Below are 14,512 nucleotides of genomic sequence, written 5' to 3' on the forward strand. Positions count from 1 at the left end.
CTAAACTCAATTACTTGTTTAAAGTCTTCTCACACCAGACTGATCTGGCACATTCCAAGCAAAGGAAAAGCTTATTATAATGAAATATTGTTGTTGTTATCTCTGTGGCTTTTAGCACTTGCTTTTTTAATTCAGGTAAATAAAAACGCTGCTTTGCTCACAGAAAGAAATAGTTTTCTCATTGATACGTCTCGAATCACAAAAGTAGTTTCCACTAACAATTTTCTGCAGCTTTATTTTTCCTCACATTCATTTCAATAGCTGCTTATCAACTTTTTTTCCACCTCTTGGGGAAAGATGCCCTCCCCTTCCTCTCTTTGCTCCTGTGGGCCTTGAGGCCCATGGCTATCTCTCCAGACATGGAGATACCACTCCAAATCACCCCTACTGCTTCACAGCCCTGTGAGCACCAGGAAATAAATGTTTCAGGTAGTGCCCTCCAGGATGAATGTTGTACAGTCCAGGAGGTCGAGTGAAAAGCCGCGGATGGGAGGAAAGCAGGGACAGAAGAGTGGCCAACACCAAGGACATACCTTAAGGCCAGGGTTAGCGATCAGGCGTGTGTTGTCGCTGAGGTACGCCGTGTAATGTTCCACCATCCGCTTTGTCTCGGGCTGGCTGAGATGTTCGTAAGGAGAAGAGAAGCTGCCTGCAGAGAGCATTACTGTAGGGCTTTCTAAAAAAAGGAAAATAGTAAAGAAGCTAAGGACAGTGAATTGGACATACTGCATTGTAAATACATTCATATCATGAAAGGGTTTTTGACGTTGGTGTCCTATCTGAGGATATGTGGAAGGAATTACGCTGGTGTGCTCTCTACTCCTCTGTTTGCTCCTCCACTCTCCCACACATCGGAAGGAAAAGCACACAGCTTTTTGGGGTCGTGAATAGACTGTGAGTGAGGTGAGGAAATGTGAAGCTTTCCACCCAAACCGGGATGCTTACAAGCACAGCTTGTCTCCTGAGGCCCTGTCAAAACTCACTTTGCACAAACATTTCTACAGGGATGGGTACAGTTTTTGTTAAAATACTGATCTCACAGCCATCTAGGCATAGCTGTGGCTCTGCTGCTTCGAGTAGGTAGACAACATATTCTTTGCTTCTGGCGATAGTCTTAATTGAAGAGGAAAAAAAAAGTAAGAGCAGCTCACTGCTTCAGGTCTGCTATGCTGCTACCCATACACCTGAAAGGAGATCTTAATGAAAGCAAAGAAATGGCTTAATGGGATTTTTGCCATTCAGGACAGTGTAAAGGTGTACAGCAAGGGAAGCCAACACTAGGAAAACAGGCTGGCAGTAGTGGAGTAATTTCATGTCTTAATGTACCATGAATACAGTTGTGAGGTTAAAAAAAAAGCAGATATTGAAAAAAGGGAAGCCACTGAAGAGTCAGTGATGGAAACGCTCAAAAGGAAACAGAGGAGGCAGTGCAAGAGCTGGAAGAACCCAACAGTTGTCCTGCATCCACTCAGCACTATGAAAGCATGGCCCAATGTCAACTATCTGCATTTGTAAACCGAAAATGCCACATAAAACAGGCTAAGAATGGAGGGAATGATGCAGCGTCATATGGCAAGGCTTATAAAACGCTAAGGGACTTCAACTCTCACACAAGGCAGTGGAGAACATAAATCACAACACAAGCTCCCAGTTCTGAAGCCGGCTTCGACCCAACAGACCACAGTAAACGCTCACGAACTACCTTCCTTGGTTCAAACACAGAAGCGACAAAGTTAATCCACTTACTCTGGGTGTTATTTGGTCAACTTTAGTGCCCTTGTCAAAATCAACAATTTCTGAATTGCTGGTTTTTGAAAAAAATACAAAAGCTGGTTTCCCTTAAGAATAAAATAATTTTGTGATAAAGAAAAAATTATTTCTCCATGTTAAGGTTGGCTATGTGTAGTGGGTTTACGTGGCAAGGCTTTGGTAGCAGGGGGCCATAGGGGTGGTTTCTGTGAGAAAGATCTAGAAGCTGCCCCATGTTTCAGAAGGGCCCCATTGTTTTCCAAATCTGAGCCAATAAGCGATGTTGTTTTGCGCCTCTGTGAGAGCATATTTAAGACAGGGAAAAAAACGCTGCGCCACACAGCAGCCGGGAGAGTTAAGGGAGTGAGAAACAGCCTTGCAGGTGCCAAGGTCAGTGTAGAAGGAGGGGGAGAGGTGCTCCAGGCGCCGGAGCAGAAGTCCCCTGCGGCCTGTGGTGAGGACCATGGTGAAGCAGGATGTCCCCCTGCAGCCCATGGAGTACCACGGTGGAGCAGGGTTCCACGCTGCAGCCCGTGGAGGAGACCACGGTGGAGCAGGTGGCCCTGCACCGACGGAGGCTGCCGCCTGTGGAAGACCCCTGCCGGAGCAGATTCCGGGCCGGACCTGTAGCCCGTGGAGAGGAGCCCACGCAGGAGCAGGTGATCTGGCAGGAGCTGCTGCCCGTAGGGGAGCCAGGTTGGAGCAGTTTTCTCCTGAGGGATGGACCCCGTGGTACGGACCCATATCTGGAGCAGTTCTGGAAGAGCTGCTGCCTGTGGGAAGCCCACGCCGGATCAGTTCGTCAAGGACTGCATCCCGTGGGTGGGACCCCACAGCACAGGGGACGAGAGTGACCGAGAAGGAGCGGCAGAGAAGAAGTGCTGTAGACTGACCATAACCCCCATTCCCCCGTTCCCCTGCGCCGCTCGGGGGGAGGAGGTGGAAAAGGGTGGATGGGGGGAGAGGTGCTTTTGGTTTCTTTCCTTTGTTTCTCACTTCTCTAGCTTGTTAGTAATGAGCAATAAATCTTACTATCTGTCTTCTTATGCTGAGTCTGGTTTGCCCGTTACACTAATTATTGCGTGATTTTCTTGTCCTTATCTCAATCCTTGAGCCCCTTTCACATATTTTCTCCCCATTCCTCTTTGAGGAGGGGGAGTGAGAGAGCGGCTGTGGTGGAGCTCGGCTGCCCACTCGAGCGGAACCACGACACTATGGCAGAGGAAGACACAAGAGAAGCCTTCAGTTCTAGACAATGAACAATCAGAGAATTACAAATACAAAGGAGGGAGCTTACTAATAAATGTAGAGCTGGCAGGGTTGATTGTCAGAACAGACCAGCAAGTAATTTTTCATTGTGCATAACTGCAATTGACCAGACAGCTTTTTCTTTTTAAAAGAAAAATCATAATGGTGGTGCAGGGCTGAAGGTTGAGAACAACATCTTTTCTGAATATTTGACCCATGTAACCCAATTCTCAGTGTGCAACCGTCTCCAGAAGAAAAAATTAACTGGAGTAAGTGAAGCGATCTGCTTTTATTCACATTCCTCTAAAACACATCACGGTACATCCAGCAACCATATGTAGTGCAGTCATAACTTATGAACTTCTATTATAGTCCTTCATCTGCTTCCCAGACCAAATATTCTGATATGGCTACATTTTGCTTTGCATGAGGTTTTTCTACTTGTCAGTTTAGTACTGTGGTTTTGGGGTATTTTCCGTTTATATCTTGTCTTTCTGGATAGAAAACAATCAAGACTAGGCACCACATTAAAGAAAGAAAGAAAAGAAAACAAAACTATCTTAAACAATTGACAGCAATTTCTATAGGTTTGTCAAATGCCTCCCTTACTCCTCCAGTCTAATCTCACTTCACTATTTGCGGCGCTGAATTATTGCTAAGAAAACATCCCAACTGTCTCTCTAATCCGTCATAAGACCTTAAAACCTTGCTACAAACAAAAGCAGTTAATACAGAACTTCTTATAAAATGGCACAGATTTTAGCAAAACCAAGAAGATTAAAATTTAAATGTAAATGTTAGTAACTTATGTATATGTATAGAAATTGTATGTTCTTAGGATGTGTTATGTGCCAATAAACTGCTTTACAGCCAAGTGAACAGAACTTAGTTTTAAGCTTGGTGAGACATCTTTTACTCTCCCCACTACACTTTCTGGGAACTTGATCAAGCAGGACTGACAGTGTAGCTATCTCCTGCTCGGATGAGCAGTCCCTCTGCATTCACCCACACACGTGCTCTCCAATGAGCAAGTTAGCTCTGATCACTGAAGAGCAAAAAAGCCGGGTAAGGCTGAGTTTCTAACCAGCCTTGGAGGAAAAAAACTCTCTCCAAAGGACAGTACTTCCAACATTTTGTGAGAAGAGTTTTACTTTCTGCTGCCCCACTCCCCAGCAGCATCACGATGTCAAGAAGGACTACCAGGGCTTTACCTAAGGTTGCCAGCTGCTTGAAGTGCAGGCAGGCGTTGGGCTGGCCCAGCAGATCCAGTCGATGATACAGGAGCTTGCTGCTGGGGACAGTGTTGAGATTCTTAAGCTGCTTTACGGGTATTTCTGGTTGTATCACCACGACACACAGAATAAAGGAGGTGTCCTGGACCTACAAAACACAGACAAGTTGTTAATTCCTTCCCTCCATTGCTCAGACAGCAGCGACTTCTAACACTGGGTCATGGATACTTATTGAAGGGTCATTAACAGAGAGGCTCCAAGCTCATGGTTGATAAAAACATGTTGGTGTTCCTATTAGGAAGAGTACTAGCAATTTAACTCCAGAGAGTAACATTTTATCATTACTACACTAACGTGAGTGCTGCATGTGCCACATGCTTTCATTGGAAAATATATATATATTTTTAAGCACCCTCTAGTACTTCAGACTAGCAAAACTTGGAGCTGCCCAGCTGCCCTGTAAGGGGGTTTGATATTTAATGTGGCATTACAACATTAGACAACCTCTTCTGTGAATTTCTGTTACCCAATGACTGGTTTAATCTCTTAAAGTTGCTCAGCTTAATCTTTAAGCTTGTATTTAATTTAATACTGTGAAATGATCCACAAGCGCCCTCCTAAGCCTGTTGGCACATAGAGGTAGCCAATTATTTCTGGCATCAGTAAAATTCACCTGGATTGTGTTTAATTTTAGGTTCCATTTTAACCCCAAGGTCAAGATTAGTGTTCAGATATGTTCAAAAATTAAACTGAAGAACTGAAGACAGCTGTTAGAAGCTCTCTTGCAACTGGTAACATAGCCTGTTGCATATGCATTGTACTCAGCTTCAAGGAAAGCTGTTATATAACTAATGTTAATAAGAAAAGTGTTAAATTACAGCAAACATCATTAACGGCTTCTGATATAATTCTGAAATGAGATAGGATCAGAATGAGAAGCTGACATTTTCCCTATTAAGTTAATTAATGAATCACACTACTCTGCCCCAAACATAACAACAGTAATAAACAAAGGAATGACTTAATGCCATAAGATGCCTCAGCCCCGTGTTTGTACTTGGCCTCCTTACACATCGCTCAGCACGCAGCACGCTCTTCAGCCCAGCACAGGTTTACTTCCATTGGGAAAGCAGGGTACAGTCACCACGTAACTGTACATCACCCTTGTCTCATGAAACAGGTGCCATCATGAAGAGAGAGCACACATGTCCATATAGACACGTGTCCAAAGTTTACATGGTAACTTATGTGAAACTGTAATTTCACTCATTCTTTACTAAAAAAAAAAACACACCACAGATTCATGCAGCTTGAGTAATTCAAACCTTTCCTGACTCAATAGCAACATTTTGTGCTTCACTATATTCAATATGTTGATATACTCTTCAATGCTTTAACTTACTTGATGCCAATGTGCAACAGTGCCACTTTAAGCACTTACCATTTTCCAGGCATAGCTGACATTGTAGGCTTCTTTCCCAATTTCTCTCAGTTTGTTTACATGCCAAGACAGTGAGGAGTTCACAGGAACCGTAATGATCTGACTGCCCAGGGGAATGCTACATTGGCAAAAACAACATCCAACGTTTTATTAAACACAGAGAAAGCTCCTAAGCAGTACACTTATAAAACATATCACAAGATATGAAGAGGTCAACTGTTATCGGTCTTCAGTGAACAGAAAGATTGTTGTCTGCTGAAAATGTATTTGTGTACCACCACATTTTGAGTCCGATCTGTCTTTTGCAACAAAAGAAAAAAGAAGCCTTTCAATTTCTGTTCTGTACATTCATTCAGCACATGACCACAACTCATCTTTTCCTGGCACACTATTAATACCGGAATGGTCCTCACTTACTACCACCTTAAATTTAAACTTTGAAAGGCAAGGCAGACTTGAAATTAGATGTAATTTACAGAGTCAGCAAGGTTTACATTTACATATATCACCTTGTATCTGTGTCTACTCTACTGTTGCTTCCTGGCCAGAAATGTTGAAATTCATGCTTGAAGACAAGAACTAGTCTACTACTTTAGCAACGTGCCAGTTCTTAAGAAGGAAGTCAAGCATAAGATTTGCAATGTTGGTCACGAAAGTGTAGTTTCTCCAAAGTCTATCAGACATAGAGGGAAAGAAGGTGAAGGAAGTTCACCCCCTCAAAAAAAATAAATTCTTACATGATTAAGACTAGGAGATACCCAATTACAGCTGTAAGCACAGTAATGCAAGGTAACGGACACAATGAAAGTCCTGTATTAACAATCACGTTAATGAGAATTCATTTACTCAATTGGACTTGCATCCTGGATCACTCACCTGAGGATGTTCTGCCGCACCAGCTCAAATTTAGGAATGTTCTCATAATGTATAATATCTGTGTGGAGCGGTGGCTCAGACAGCAGATAGGGCCTGGTGAGGGATGGGTGCATAAGGGTGTATCCTAAAAAATAAAGACAAAGACATGCGCTAAATGCATTAAGATAACTAAGCCCAGAGTGAATGTTTATAGGGAAAAAAAGAAAAACAATACAGTAACTACATGCAGGTGCTGCTCAAATTGTACACATTAATAAAAGTGAACAAGCAATATTATCATCAAAGAAGTTGCAAAGTAAAAACTACTGCAGTTGCAAAGAATCGCTCAAAGAACCAAGCAATAAAAACAACTTGGGATCAGAAGAAAACAGTTGACACAGGTATGCACCAGTTTTGCCTTTTGCCCTATACACAGAAACACGTAACAACAATTTCAGCAGCAGTAAACATTTCCACATCAAAACTCCAATACTGAAATTTCGTGTCATGAATCCACCTACAGTCTCTAGCTGGCTGGCAACTCTCAAGCAAAACTAACCGAACACCACACAATTAATCCTCTAATAAACATTACCATTCATTATTTATAGACAATTTAGATACATGAGAATTAAGCATTTACTTTTGATAGCTAATGACCTCAGTGGGTGTAAGAATATTTTAACCTAGAAGTTACCTTTGTTATCGATGAGAAACGTGTAGGAACCCAATGAGTCCTGGTAATAGGTGACATCTTCCAAGATATATGCAAGATTAACATCTACTCCAACAATCCCCAGCAGCAGGTTTCCAAAGTAACATGGTTTACTCACAGTCATTATCAGGCCTTAGAATGAGAGAAATAACAGAAAAACATCAGCAATCTCCAGTTAATTTCTGGCAGAGGTAACAGCTTGTGCTTTATCATTTCAAAGTGTTATGCAGTTAAATTTCATACAGTATTATGTGCTGAAATATGGGGGAAAAAATGGTGTGCCTATGGGAAGCTGAGCAGGTCATCTGCTGTGTCCAGCTGTTTTTAGCCACTCTCACCAGTTATTTTTTGTTTCTGATAGTGACCTAAGGTACATTTAATCAATTTATTAAAATACACAGAACATGTAATGTTTTGTGTTTGTTGTTGTTTTTTGTTTTTTGTTTTTTTTTTTTTTTGTCAGCCTACAAGTGAATGCCTTATAAATAAGAATCATTCACATGAAAAGCCAAGATACTATTTTGTTCCTTCAATGCTGTCATTTAAGGCAACTGCAAAAAAGGAGAGGGGAGGAAGGGAGATGGAGAGAATTCATACCTGTAAAGCGACATCAGGGATGAATTATTGCTCATCTAATTGCATATTCAGAATATTAAGCCTCCTCTGCTTAACTAAATCCCAATATAGACACTGTACTGGGAATTATACCTGTAATTACACGATCGTTTGAGAAGCATCTCTTGTGCCTGAGGTAGGAACTTTAGGTAATACCTTACTTCTCCTACCTTCTATGCCACTGCTATTTAGAAACTCTTCCTTCAAACCAATCTACAATTTATTTGCATGCATAAACACTGCAGTGTACTTAAAAGCTTATGTAAGCAAAACTTTCTCTGTTGCACCATTTCTAATCCTTCTGATGCTCACATTTTCCATTATACTTGGATATGGCTTTGTGAGAGAGTAATAATAAAGCTTAATTACAGAGGTTAAGAAACACAGCAAGAAACAAGCACTCTGACTCAGAGCAGATTTACTCGGGAATGGTCTTAAATTTGTTTTGGGACTCAAAACAAAACCTAAACTCAGGCACCTTTGAAAACCATTCAGCATAACCCCTAACTACTCCTGGGTTATAGCCAACACTAAGAATATGCGAAGTCTTGAATGAACAAATACAAAATTTGTACATTGTCCCAGCAATATGAAATCACCAGTGTGATTTCCTAACATCATCGTCACGTTTTTCACCTCTCTTTACAGAAAGTCCTAGAGGTGTGTCTGGTGAGCTACCCAAGACCAAGCAGGGGTTTACCTCCAAACCCTCCAGCTCTGACCTTTCAGGTGCACACACTGATATCCATCACTGACATCCATCAGTGCTACGCCTTGATTCTCTCTGTTATCTGGCTGTAGGAGCAAAATCAGATGAAGTTGAACACACGGTGTTTGTTACTGTAGCATTGAGTTTTAAGGTAAAAGGGCAGATCCATGCACCTTCCACCATGTCAACACAAATCAGCCACTGATGGGAGAGCCAGGCTGCAGACATCCGCTGCATTAAGGTATTCTTCAGGATGCAATCACAGTCCAGGGAAAAACTGACAGCAGGCTTCCACTAAATTCGATGTATGCCTTGCTGCCAGACTGCTCAGGGCCATGGACAGCCGGCTGTCAGGGCAGCCCAGCTCTGCTGAAGCTAGAAGAGCTAAGGACAGCACATTTTGGACAGCATTTAATCATCTCTTTATGCCACCATTAAGCTGGTCGCCTTCTCTCTCTAACAGGGGTCTGACTGCCAATGCCTGGCATCCCCATCTTCACAGACAGGACAGAAAAAAAGGAAATTGCAGCAGCAATGATGACTCAAAAGTCATGTGCATGGCTCCAGAGCAGACGAGGAAAGGGAGGCTCGGGTGATGATAAGTTTTCTCTCTTCCAGTGTGGGAAACTATGCAATCCTCTCAGTCTGTTCTAAGACCTCAAGCCATATGCAAGTACCGAAATAATGAACCCTGCAATGGTGCAGCATGGTCGTGGGTGTCACTTCAATGTGACAACATTGCTTTGCTCAAGTAGAAAGAATTTCTCTCCACAGATTACATTCTGGGATGCTATATATATATATATATATATATATATATTCACATACATGAGAACAAATTCATCCCTGAGAATCCAACCTAAATGTATCTACCTCCACGTCCTATTACTCTTCTTTTCATAACTAGACTTTCTGCAGATAAAAAGCCCATGGGCATGAAAGGCAAATTTTACATCTGCCTTGGAAACATGCCCAGAAGAATCACCTTGCAAGACTACAGCATATTTGGGAATATGTAAGCAAAAGGGAACCTAATTGCATAGATTTTTATACCCAATTTGAATGTAAGCACTTACCATCTCCCATTTCATCTGAGAAAGGCAGGCTGAAGACTGCCTCATCAATCATTCGGTTGGGGAGGTTGGTATAGAATCGGCCAACTGTAGTTTCCAGGTTGCTCAGCTGGTTTAGGACCATCATGCTGCCCTTGATCACTGGCAGGGCTGTTCGATCCGGCACCCCGTACTTCACCGAGTTCTGCTCTGCCAAGTCTCGCAGGAAGGCCAGTTCTTTCAAACCTGTCACTCCCTCTGAAACCAAGAAATATAAGGAAGGAGATAAAAGAAGCTTACTGTCTATCAAGACTTCCATATCTTACTCCCAAGTGCCGTAAATACAAGTAATTAGCTAGTACGAAATGTAATAAGGTTACCTCTTCACATACTCTGAGATACAGCACACAAAAATTCAACACGCTGTTCATACCACCACTTTAAACAAAGATTCCTTTTAACAAAGACTTATGTGACCTATAAATCCACAGGACAGCTCTTTGTTCTCCACTGGTGGCTAGTCCACGTAAAGAACCCGGCACATATTATACACCCTTGGAGATAACAGGCTTTGTTCTTTAGCTTAAACATTAAAGCCTCACGTTTTACATAAGTCCCAGGCTCAATTCCTGCAGGCAAATCAAAGACTTTTGTACATATTAGGACTCAAATGAGTATTTAAACGTACATTAAAATGATATATTAGCTTAAGCATTAGTTTCCTTGGCTAGAGCCTGTGTGCAATTTTCAGTAATGCAACGTACAGCACTCTTAGTGAAGAGCTTTGCTAGAAAACAGAGGAAGCCAAACTGAGCGGGTGATCTTCATATTTAACTTCACCCTCAAGTTAGGTCCTCAGTTATCAAAGCACTCAGGTTGTTTGATGTTATATTCATGCTTACTGGCTAACAACTCCAATGTAAGAAGTCACATGCATGCTCATTTTGTGGGAGCGAGGAGCACTGGCAATGCCAGGAAGGTTTACAGTTGCAACAGTTATCAAATTTAATTCAGTCTGATTACCACTAGACTTTCTAGGCAAAAATCTTTTATATCCTGAGCAGCTGCACTTTGATATATAAGCACATTGTGGCACAGGGTTTCGTACATTAAAGAGGCAACATCTGGATATGGCCTGGGGATTACACGGACCAAAATCCATTAACAAACTGCTCCCAACAGGGCGTGGAATTACACTTGGATGAGCTTAATAAACTGGCTGTGCTACGAAAGGGAATTTCCATCCACTGGAAGGAGAACATCTCTCACCATTCATAAGCGCGTACGTGAGAATCATTACGGAGTTGTTGAGGAAACTATTTTCTTCGTTGATGACACGTAGAGTCGCCTTTTTATCATCTTCTGAGGAATCTTTCGATGTGATCCCAGCCGAGAGATAAATTATGACCATATCAGTATCTAAAACGAATATTGCAGACAGTGCATTGGAGTTTAAACTCAGGAAAGCATCGTGGTAAGAGTCCTTATGGCTGCTTGCAAACATATATTGCCAACAGCTTCATCTGTAAGATTCAGAGGAATCTACAGTGGATAAACACACTGGAGCCTTACGAATTATATCTTTTGTTATTAAACATCCATTCACACTATTTAGCAACCCCCTGGTTGGCTTGGTGCCTACCAGCTTCCCAGAAGGCACACTGATGGCGTTTGCAGAGCAGACCCCACCAACACAGCCTGGCCTGGCTGCAACTGGGCAGGAGTACGCTCACAATGAGCATGCAGCGTGCTGCAGAGGCCTCTTAACAAGACTTAAGAAGAGCAATAAGCCTGAAAGTTTCACCTGCTGAGCCCTGATCTCCCCTGCAGAGCAGAGCTGTGTGCCTCACGGGGCAGCACCTGCCTGCATTTCCTACAAGAGAAGTGCACGGTGCTTTCTGACAGGCAGCACGGGAGCTCGGGATGCCACGGGATGAAGGGCACCTTACCTTTCCTGCGGTGTAGGTCTGAGCATAATGCCTGAGAAACGCAACGCAACGCGCAGCCCTTCATCTCCGGCTCCCTTTGCATGAAGCTGAACACGTTTTTCAAGCCGAGTATGTTCTGTGCGAACGGCCTGCCTCGAAGCCTTTGAACATGCAAATCCCAATCTTTGCTTACACGCAATCTGATTTCATCATCTCAGTGTTAGAAGTGTTTTATGCATATAATTAAGACACTTGTAGTGATCGTGCAACACCACATAATCTGAAGCACATGAGGTCTGCTGGTTGTATGCCAACTTTGTTGTCCCATCTGTTATCTTTTATTTTCTAAATAGTTATGAATATTGACTTGGATATTTTGTCCTCCTGACTTGAAAAGCCCTTCAGCCAGAAGTGGGTTTTGACACAAACGAGTATGACAAGCTGTTTTTTCATAGGGAATTTCTGCTGTATTTTTTTTTTAAGAAGCTAAAGATAGAAATAAAAGCAAAGCCAGGTGTTAATACAGCTTTAGCTGTATTTAAGGAAAGCCATTCATCTGTTTCCCAGGCTACAGCACAGATATTTTATATCGCAGCCAGGGGATGATGCTTTTAACACGTTTTTAATATATATGTGTGATTTAACTTATCTATCTGTGTGTATACACACACACATATAGGCAGGCTACCTATTTGCCTTGGGTTTTCAAGGAGTGTTGGCTCTCAGGGACAGCCTTCTCTTACACTTTGGGATGGGGGTCTGCTGAGCAGGACGGCAGTAGGAACTGGCACGAGGCAGGAAATCCTGACGTGTTCAGCAGCACAATTCCTCCATCACATACCAGGAGTTCCCTTCTAACTTCTCCAACGTGAATTCAGGAGCAAGGTTGTATCTCAATAGCTTCCCTGACACACCCGCACATTGTTCTCCAGGAACAGGATGTTAGAAAATTAACGTTAAAATGAATAATACTTTTTCTTTTTTCCTTTTTTAAAGATAAAAAGATTATTTATAAGAAAATGAATCATGGCTTATAAACATCCTCTTCTCGTATCTGCTGTGTCTCACCCTGCGAATTCTGAAGCTTGCTATGTTCATATTACATCTTCAAAAATCTTTCAGAGAAAACCTAAATCCACAGTATTTACCTTTTATTTTAATTTTACATACTTCTGCTCCCAATAATTGTTCCAAATGAAACCTAGTAAAAACGTGTTCTTCCACATTAGTGAAGAGGACGCCAAAACCTTCTCATCCTAACACACAAACAATGCCAAACAGAAAAGGTACGTAGGAGGATGTTGTAAGATTCACAGACAATGTTCTTGGAATAACTACCCATGACTAATATGTCTTATCCCAGCCAGCTTCAGCAGCCATAGATTTTTTTTTTCTTTCTCTCTAGAAAGTTGCACCCCTTTCATCATTTTGCCAGAGGATGGTAAAAACCTGCCCTTGACAACCCTGTCTTTCAGCTAAGCCATGTACAGACAGATAAATGCTTCACTTTATCTATGGCCTAAAGCTCAGAAGTTGAACGAACCTTTAATAGCAAAAGCACCATTTTATAAACTGAGGGAAAGTGACCTGAAATAGGAGCACATTTCCTTAGTCTTTCAAAAGCACTTTCATCCCTGGGCTTTTCTTTTCAACCTTCCTCCGTTCTGCACAGCAAGCTGAGCTGCTGCCCTCCAGGACAATGACAAATTTGCAGTCATCTGAGCGGGCCCAGGACCAGGCTGTGGGATCTGTGTTACATAAACGAATTGGCTGAAATGACAGAGATCAGGCTGCTCCCTCCACCCTGCCACGGCCCTGGCAGTGCTGCTTGACTCCCACAAGCACTCAGAGCCTTAAGAGCTGCCTTTCCTCAGCTTCCTGGTAAGCAAATGTGCCGCTTGATTTCACAGCCATCTTTTCCACATCTTGCACCACGTCCCCATTACAAAAAACAAACACAAAATAAAAGAGCTTTGGGAATGGGAAAGAGAAAGCCCATTACGCATACACCAAACCAGGAGGGCATTAGATGAAGGAAAATTTATTGAGGTCAGCCTCAGGTTCCATAAAATATCACCCGTAACTGGTATTCTCAAAACACCCTTTTCCCTGAGAAGTAAGGACCACATCCTAGGATTCCAGTAAGGGAATTACCCACATCCATTCATTTTAGCAATATGCCAATGAACCTGCAGCAACAGCAATTTCCATTGAAAGGACCCCTGCGCACCTCTAGGACATAATTCTGTTATCAGCCACGCACTCCTGCAATTTCATCTTATAGTTTAAAAGAAAGTCAGCAAGTAGAATAAATTTAAAAGGAATGGCGACATTCAACAGCCATTCGTGAAGATTTCAGATCAAGTAAATGCTATTTAATAAAAAAACATAAGCTTTTTTTTTTTTTTTTGGATATTCCAGACACTACATTTCTTTGGCCTCTGTCAAAGTGAGAATCTCAAAAAAGTATAATTGCAAGCCTCAGAAATAATCAGGATTACACAACAAGAGACTTACTTCCTTGGAGTTTCGTGCCATTGTTTGTATTTCGTATCAACTGGAAAGCCTTTTGAAATCCTACTGCATGCTGTGTAGGGCTGTCAGATGACTTTATACTGCTAACGAAGGTGGACATCTTCCTTTTTGTCTCACTAGTGGCAGGAGACAGAAACGTCTTATAGCACTGATCCAGCGAGCAGGTTCTTACTGTGTCTGCCACGGTTAACACAGAGATCTTAAAAGAGAAGAAACTATATTGGATTACCTTACCATTTATAATTCCTTACATACCAATATAGAAAACACAATGATAAGCCAACTGAAGAGATTTGGTGGATTTAAATTCAATTGTTAAGAAATAAATGCTTGAGGCATAAATCCATCAAATTTGAAAAGGATTAGACTTATGGTGATTTCAAGAAAAAGAGACTTCGGTCTTTGTTTCTCAGATGAAGTCAGCTCTGCTCAT

At 42.1% G+C, this 14,512-nt stretch overlaps 1 protein-coding gene across 3 annotated transcripts in view; it reads right to left on the reverse strand.

Annotated features, from left to right (window-relative positions):
- CACHD1 (cache domain containing 1) overlaps positions 1-14,512 on the reverse strand; it is a 96,157-nt gene that overhangs the window by 18,088 nt on the left and 63,557 nt on the right. For all 3 annotated transcript variants that reach the window (XM_068690116.1, XM_068690117.1, XM_068690118.1), the window contains exons 7-14: positions 14,062-14,278; positions 10,886-11,035; positions 9,641-9,874; positions 7,223-7,372; positions 6,547-6,670; positions 5,671-5,788; positions 4,209-4,377; positions 534-676 (exon numbers count right to left, since the gene is read on the reverse strand). In XM_068690116.1, the coding sequence (XP_068546217.1) occupies positions 534-676; positions 4,209-4,377; positions 5,671-5,788; positions 6,547-6,670; positions 7,223-7,372; positions 9,641-9,874; positions 10,886-11,035; positions 14,062-14,278 (1,305 nt within the window). The remainder of the gene's footprint in view (positions 1-533; positions 677-4,208; positions 4,378-5,670; positions 5,789-6,546; positions 6,671-7,222; positions 7,373-9,640; positions 9,875-10,885; positions 11,036-14,061; positions 14,279-14,512) is intronic.

Source organism: Anas acuta, chromosome 8 (assembly GCF_963932015.1).
Source record: "Anas acuta chromosome 8, bAnaAcu1.1, whole genome shotgun sequence".
Taxonomy (NCBI): Eukaryota; Metazoa; Chordata; class Aves; order Anseriformes; family Anatidae; genus Anas; species Anas acuta.